The sequence below is a fragment of the Centropristis striata genome, chromosome 4 (assembly GCF_030273125.1).
Source record: "Centropristis striata isolate RG_2023a ecotype Rhode Island chromosome 4, C.striata_1.0, whole genome shotgun sequence".
NCBI classification, from domain to species: domain Eukaryota; kingdom Metazoa; phylum Chordata; class Actinopteri; order Perciformes; family Serranidae; genus Centropristis; species Centropristis striata.
Genome location: NC_081520.1, coordinates 20388232 through 20396842, shown reverse-complemented (window position 1 = coordinate 20396842; position 8611 = coordinate 20388232). Strand labels below are relative to the sequence as shown.

General features: G+C 37.9%; 1 protein-coding gene across 1 annotated transcript in view; it reads right to left on the bottom strand.

Moving 5' to 3' along the window:
* Positions 1–445: 445 nt before the first annotated feature.
* clmpb (CXADR like membrane protein b) overlaps positions 446–8611 on the bottom strand; it is a 118322-nt gene continuing 110156 nt past the window's right edge. Inside the window, exons 5-7 of the mRNA XM_059330818.1 lie at positions 7653–7775; positions 5823–5964; positions 446–785 (exon numbers count right to left, since the gene is read on the bottom strand). Of these exons, the coding sequence (XP_059186801.1) occupies positions 452–785; positions 5823–5964; positions 7653–7775 (599 nt within the window). The 3' untranslated portion in view covers positions 446–451. The remainder of the gene's footprint in view (positions 786–5822; positions 5965–7652; positions 7776–8611) is intronic.

Genomic DNA, 8611 nt, shown 5'->3' with positions numbered 1-8611 from the left:
CCTTTCTTTCTTCTCTCCTTTCTCCCTAAAACTCTTTGATTGGATAAATAAATAAAAGCTGCAGACTGTCGGGGGGGGCTCCTTCCTTCCACCTCGCTGCTTCTTTTCGCCTCCCAAAGCCAAAAGACGGAATTCAGAAAAGAAGTTCTGCCTCCAGGAATGAGACACAAACATCTCTGCTGCATCTTGGGTCTTGTTTTTTTTCTTTTCTTTTGTTGTTTTATGTAATTCAGAAGGGGGCAAGCATGTCTTATTTTATTCCCTTTTTAATATGCATTCATTAAAAGTACGTTTGGACTTATAATATTGATTCTTTTAATTACATCCTTTTAATTAGTTGCATTTCTTTGTCTATGGAAGAGTCTTAGTCTTTGGGGGGGGGGGGGGGGGGTTTATGGGTTATGGGGGCTGGGGGGGGGGTCTCATGTTGGAGGAATAGCTGCTTTCAGTCCTACACAGTCTGAAAGGCCTTGGTCTGGGCGGGGACCATGAGGGTTGGCGGTGTGGGCCCAGACGTGTTCCTGGAGGTGTATTTGGGCGTGGCGGGGGGCTCCGGGGTCTTGGGCACCACCGAGGTGTAGGAGGGGGGGGATTGGGGGAAACCTGGAGGCTGCCCATTCTCCTTCAGGGCCGCCACGGCCGGAGGGCGAGGGCGGTGGCCGCGCTGGGCGCTGTTATGCACCATGGACTGGGTGGAGGAGGCGCCGGAGCGGGAGCTGCCGGAGCGGGACGAGGACAACGAGTTGGGCTTCACCAGCTTCGCCTTGGGGGCCTCCGCATCCTCCCTGAGGACACACACACACACACACACACACACACACACACACACACACACACACACACACAGACACGCAGAGAGAGAGAAAACAATGACAAAGGGCCATTTATTTTACATCAACTTCTAAAAATAGAGATGAAGAACACGCACAGACACACAGAATGACGTAGTTACAAGGGTCTCTTGTAGCAATTTATGTAAAAATGATATAAAAGTGTAAAAAAAGTAACTAGAAAATGTCCTCTGGGTAAATAGTGAAAGGGCCACGGGGGCTACTGCCAGTGTATGTACACTATGATGATATTCTTCAGAGATTTATAACAATTAATACTAGTAATGTTATAATAGTATATGAAATACAAGGAGCACACCTACAACAAGCATTCCTTTTCAAGTATTTATTTATACAGCAACCTATAACCTTTAACCTCAAAATGCGTGTGTGTGTGTGTGTGTGTGTGTGTGTGTGTGTGTGTGTGAAACACGTGTATCTGGAGGAGTGTGTGTGCGTGTATCTGTAACTGTAATCACATCAAAGCATCAAAGGCTTTGCGGTCGCCCAATCAGAGCAGAGCAATTAACAGAATTAACAGCTGTGGAATCTTCTGGCACAGTGACAGCAGCCAGAGGTGGACAGACTGGAATTTCTGGCCTCGAACAGAAAGCATTTTTGGCAAAACCACAATACCTATCATTGATCCGACTTCATTTTGAGTGTCCTGAGTTCTTCCTGAACGTCTACATATGTTTTTTTTTTTAAGAAAAATGAAAAAATAGCTTTGTTAGAGCGATCTAAAAAAACTGTTACATCTCCCTTTTTCAGAAATCTTCCTGCGTTTTTAATATGGGATGGGTTTTTAATGAGGCTGTTGGTGCAGCAAGATAATTTCCCTCAGATTTATTGTTTTATCTGGTTTTTAGACCTTTTGTCAGTGCACAGACACAATAAACTACCAAACACAGCAGCGCTCCCTAAAACTATTCCCGGACCCCTGGAATAGTTTCCACAGGGACTCTGTGTATTATTTGGGGACCTCGTATATCCATGAGCTCCCCCAGCTCCTCAGTTTGTGAAACACATTTGCATGGAATAATAAAATCTGCTGAAATCACCAGTTCCCCAGATACAACTGGTGAAGTAAAAAAAAAACTTTTTGCTGAGAACACAATGGAAAGTTTCCCTTTATATTCCTTCTTTCATGACGGAGGGAGAATAAAACACTTACGTAACAGCACAAAGAAGAGAAACAAGCCGACGCTGACAGAAGCATTAATCAACAAAACGCAGGTCATTAGAGTTGAGATTGTTACTGGGATGGTGTTGAAACTGCAGTTATTATAAATCATGTGTGTAGGTCACCAGGATGTAACATTATCTCATTGATATCAGGTTTATATTCTCTACAGAGAGTCAGAAATAGAAAGCTGTCGTCTGCTTCTGAGGTTCCTCCTCAGACACAACAGAGATGTTTTATAACTCTGGTTGGAAAGCACAAATACACACTGGGTTAGCAACACAATAAGTAAATCTATTGGTATAATTAGGAGGATTAGTATTCTGTTAACTACAAACTGTCTTCGTACACTTTATTATAGTTTAATTTATCCATATCTTTCATATTGTAATATTGTTTGGGCACCTTTCCTACTAAACTCCACAGAGATTTGGTTCTTCAGAAAGGTTTTGTTAGGATGAACCAGATCTGAGTCCCAGAACTCATCTGGACCTTCAGATACTCTTCATCACATCAATATCTCTCTAATATCTGTTTTTATTTATATTCACATCATGAAAACTTTCCAGAGCACTTTAAGACTTATTTTAAATGTAATTCTCAGGTTGACTCTTATCCAACGTGTCAATCTTTAGATCTTCATCCTCCAGATTTCTGACATGCAGACGTCAATTCATTGTTTAATTTAGGGACTAAATGATCAATAAAAACATTTTCATATCTGGCAAAGAACTCCATCTGGATAACATGTTTCAGAAGATGTCTAAAAGCCCATTCAACTGATGTTTTAACATTTAACATAATTCGGACACAAATACACTTTTATATCAGGTTCATATTTGTGTTTTTATATTGTTATTTTTATTATTGTCATTATAACTTTTTGTTGATGTTGTGTATTTTTTCTATAATCAGTTTATTACTTTCTTATAACTATGACATTTTAGGTGGAGGCTTTAAATAAATAAGCCCATCTGGGTTGTGTCTTTTTTGATCATTTTGTGTGTTTTTTGGTAATTCTCTCTCTCTCTCTCTCTCTCTCTCTCTCTCTCTCTCTCTCTCTCTCTCCCTCTCTCTCTCTCTCTCTCTCTCTCTTTGTGTCTTTTTATGTCTGTTTGGTAATTTTGTGTCTTTTTTGATCATTTTGTGTGTTTTTTGGTAATTTTCTCTCTCTCTCTCTCTCTCTCTCTCTCTCTCTCTCTCTCTCTCTCTCTCTCTCTCTTTTAGCATTTTGTGTCTTTTTTTGGACATATTGTGTCTTAATTTTGTCATCATTTTATGTCTTGTTGGTCCTTTTTCCTGTCTTTGTTTTCTAAATGCTGATAGTGAAGTTTTACGAGGACGACGTGAGCCACAGAAGTTACATAAAAAGTAGTTTTACTTTAAGAAATATTGAGATTATGACATGCTATGATATAGACATTTTAGGTGGAGGCTTTAAATCCCATCTGGGTTTTCTGCCTCTCCCTGAACTTTACACTATTTGTTATCTTTGTTATTTTATGTAATTCTAACTGTGCAAATAAAAAAACAAAACTAAAACTTTTAAACAGCAGTGAGGTTTGTTCTAAGTCCAGCCCCAGGAGATGAATGTTGTCTGGTTGAACACATTGGTGGAAACACTGAGATCTGAACATGGTATAAAAGAGAAAACATCTCCGCTCCATTATTTACTGAGCGTCCCTCAGACGAGCTGCATTATTCACGTTACATCAGGAAATATGCACCTACACCGACTCAGTCTGTCACAAAAAGAGGCTGTCGCTTTTACAAGTGTCATTAGTGGCCCTCAGGGTCCAACACACACACACACACACACACACACACACACACACCAACACACACACACACGGAGGTGTGAAGAGGAGGCTCTTAAAAGATAATCGATGAACACTTGACCTTGTAGTTGTTTTTATTTTTAGACCAAGAGCATTCACCGAGATCTGTAGTCCAGACGCGTAGCCAGTAATGGCCCGCCCATTTTACTCACTGGCCCACCCAGCCAAGTTTCATAAAAACATATGTTGTTACAAAAAATCTAAACATGTATGTAAGAAAGGAAATAAATGTATAGTTGTATTTGTAACCCTGGAGCTCTGCGTTGTGTTGTTATGATGGTGTAGGGTGGAGGAGGGACCAGTCGGACACGGTGGTCCTAATATTACGGCTCGGATCGCGTCATGCTTTATTTCTCACAACGGCTGGCAGCTCAACCTTAAACAGTACCAGTAAACACTGGGAGACAACAGGAAGATTAATTGTTGTGTCCTTACTGGTTTCCACACTAACTGGTTGATCTGCACAGTTTCTGTTATGCGTGAGCTGTCCGTGGTGCTGAAACAACAATCGCCGTTAATGTGAGGATTCTGTCTGATGCAGGCCTATGTTATGCTGTGTGTTAACACCTTATCTACTGTTTGGGTTCACCTGTAATTTTTTTACATTTAAAATTCTTTATTGAGAATGATAATAAGTAAAGTAGAAGTAAGTAAAAAAGAGATTCAAAATCACATTTTATGTTTGACTTAAGGACTAAAAAAGACACAAAATTACCAAAAAAAAGACACAAAATTACCAAAAATGACACAACATGACTAAAAAATGACACAAAATGTCAAGAAAAAACACACAGAAGACACAAAATGACTAAAAAAGACACAGAATGACCAAAAAAGACACAAAATGACTGAAAAAGACACAAAATAACTTAAAAAACACACAAATGGACTAAAAAAAGACACAAAAAGACACAAAATTACTAAAAAACCACACAGAATGACCAAAAAAGACACAAAATGACAAAAAAAGACACAAAATGACTAAAAAAAGACACAAAAAGATACAAAATGACTTAAAAAGACACAAAAGATGATAATGTGAGGATTCTGTCTGATGCAGGCCTATGTTCTGCTGTGTGCTAACACCTTATCTACTGATTGGGTTCATCTGTAACTAATGTTGTGATGTGAATAATCCACATGGATCGACTGTGTTTGATTATTACCACAGAAGCCAAATGTCAACCAGACTTCATTGTATATGGTCGATTTGGTGTGTTGTTCTGTCATAATTCATACATCTGCTGGTTGTTTTCATTCTTCGATTTGACTTCCTGCAAATGTGTATGATCTGCGCAGTTTCTGTTAGGCGTGAGCTGTCCGTGGTGCTGAAACAACAATCAAACAACAAGAAGTGAGAATTCTGTTGAATTCTCACTTCGATTTTTTCTTTCTTTCAATGTCCCTTAAGGGGCTCCATATATTTTTGACAAAAAAAAGGAGAATTATATTTAATCATAACTTCATAACTTTAACTCTCTTGGTTTTTCATGTCTTGCAGATCCTCCTCATGGAGGTCCAGAGATCTCCAGGTGTTCCTCCCCCGGACCAGCTGCTCAGGTAACCTGTAATTTATTGTTTCCAGGAATCTTTCATCCGTCTGATTATACCACACATCTCTCCGTCTCCTTGTTTGTTCCTGAGATCATCAGCTGTTCCTGCTCAGAGACGATTATAAAACCTAACTGGCTTTTGGGCTATTTTCTCCGTTTTTTAAATACAAATTTAAATAATTTTCCCACTTAAAAACCTTTACCATGCTGTCTTAGTGTCAGTTTTTTCAGCACACCCTCTAACACCTACATGACCTGATAATTATTTATTTATTTTGACTTACTGTCATTTTGTTGATGCTTCCAACAGGTTTAAAGTAACTGCACTCATCCATGCAATGGTAGCATTTTAGCATTTTAACATGCTCTTTATCTGGTCTAACAGTGAAGCAGCGATAGAAGAAGAAGATGATTAAACCTGATCTCGTTCGGAGTCTCCTCCTCCTCGTACTTCTTCTTCTCCTTTGTCCTGAAGACGAGCCAGATGATGACGATGACGATGATGACGCCGAGGGAGATTCCCACCATTGCTCCTGCTATCTTACCGAAATCCTTCACTTCTGTTCAGAGAAAGAGATCAGAGATAGAGTCAGCTGCTGCATATTATTATTCATCTTTCACACACACGATAATAAAGGTAAAGATGAAATAACATCTCCTAAATGGATATATATGGCAATTATTACTATTAATGTACTATTAAAATAGATAGATAGATAGATAGATAGATAGATAGATAGATAGATAGATAGATTGATAGATAGATAGATAGATCTATAGCAGCAGCATTACACACAGAGACAATAACAACACAATTAAATAAAAAGAACAACCTAGGCATACTTACTATATTATAAATATAGAATAACATGTTAGTAAGGTATATTTACTACTACGTTATGAATAAAGCTATAGTGCATTAAACGTATAAAATGTAAAGAATGTATAAAAGATCCTGATTTTGAAAATTTGCAATCTTTTAAATTCTTGGTTTTCTTTTGTTTTTCTTTTCTTTTGTTTGTTTCTTTCTTTCTTCTTTCTTCACTATTCCCATTGTTAACTCTTTAAGTTTGTTTTAATTTAAGTTGTATGTGCTGTATATTATGTGTTGGACCCCAGGAAGAATAACTTCAGTTGTTCTGCAGATAATGGGGATCACAATAAAACAATAAAACAATAAAAAATAGACACACGCTCAGGGTAGTTCTCATTTACTGCAAAAAACCTCCAACACTCTGTGTTTGTGCCACAGCGGACAAATTCAATTTAACTCTGCTGAGCTGCTACATGTGTCATTTCTCCACCATGATCCGATCCTCGGAGGAGGAAATGCTTCATGGTGACAGCGAAACAAACAGCTGGAGCAGAGGTGGTGACCACTGGGTTAACCCTTTGATGTTCAACATATAAACACCGTCTAATACACAACATGGTCTAAAATGACCCTCATTCATTCTCCATGTTATTAATGCTGCTGTGTGTTTGAATGTCTTTTTTTTTATTACAACAGATCATTATATCCATTTTTCCTTTCATACTTTATGAAGAAAAATAGTTTTTGTATTATTACATCAAGTTTACACACATGGGTCTAAAATGACCTTGTGCATTAGAAGCGTAGTGATACAAAAAGTGATTCACTAAATGAACAATGTGAGTATATGTGTAACTATGTTTGTCTTATTTTGAAGGTTTAACTTTAAAAGAGTTGTTAGAACCACCAGATTACATTGGAAAATCACATATTTTAACATTTGAGACTTATTAGAGCCACCAAATAATAACTTCCATTGGAAAAACACCAATTTAAGAAACTAGGATAGTTAATATTTGTGTCTTCTTTGTCAGGTTTTAAATTGGTGACAACATATAAACACCTTCTAATGCACAACATAGGTCAGAAATCACCTTGTGCATTAGAAGAGTAGTGATAAAAAAAGGGTTTTAATCAAAAAGTAAGATATGAAAACAATAAATTATGACGTAAGTTATTTGAGGATAACCTGCAACACTGAATGATGAAATACATTTTTTGCAAAGATATAGAACATAAAAACTTAGTGGGGTGACTTTAGATATTCCATGTTGTGCATCAAAGGGTTAAGTTTCGAGTGGTCCCTGTAGTGCTGCAGCTCCAGGAGGGTCGGAGGGGAATAAATGTATTTCCAGCTGCAGTTTGAAACAATAACCATCAATCATTGTGTCAGTTCAGGTTGAGGTCGACTCTCCTTCCCTCCCAGAAACTCACGCTGCATGGTGACCTCGATGGTGCAGTTCTCTTCCCCCACGTCGTTGCTGGCTGTGCACCTGTAGACTCCTGTACTGTCCATGGTCAGATTCCTCAGGGTCACCAGCTCTGGATTCTTCAGATCTATAGAAATTAAATAAAAGACATGATGTCTGTATCAATCAGATGGTTTATATTTCACCAAAAGTCCATTTTTTACTTTTCTCTTCATGTTTCGGTGTTAGTTGTCATGTAAAATTCCTGTTTCTGTATTTCCTTTGGGGAGCTTTTATTTTATTAGTATTATTTTTTGATTGTGTGACCTTTGACATTTCGGCGATGTCACTTCTTGTTGTTTTTTGGGTATTTTACCTCTCTGCTTTCAGCCCTGCAGAGGAGAGGTGAGGCCCTACGAGTGCTCCTGTTAATACTGTGTTAAAATATAAAAAATGCTAAATATAGATGCAGATTGTTCTTTGTATGGGTCACATATGTTGACTAAAATGTGCAGCATAGTTTATGAAAGACTTCAGCCAGGAGCCTTAAACTTAAATAAGCATGTTGAGCACTTGAAATAATAAATTAACTCTTAAAACCAGATAAATTAAAGCTGCCAGCAGTGATGAACTGGCCCGAGCAGAGTGACCTGATGATTATTTGGTTCTTACCAAGATAAAAACAAACCTTTAGATTTAGAAGTGTTAGATCATTTATCTTGTTTTAACAGTGAATTTCTTATTTTAAGTGTTCAACATGCTTATTTCTAAATTTAATAATCTTAATTTAAGAAATCTTGTCAAGGTAAATGATCTTTCCATGCAGCAAGATCATTTCCCTCAGATTTACTGTTTTATCTGGTTTTAGACTAGTTTTTTGTGGTGCATCCTGCTGGTGTCTCCCTCAGCTTCATTAACAGTTATAATGTTTTACTAAAGGGTTCTTAGTCGGCTCACATTGTCCCAATTAGGACTCTGATTCTG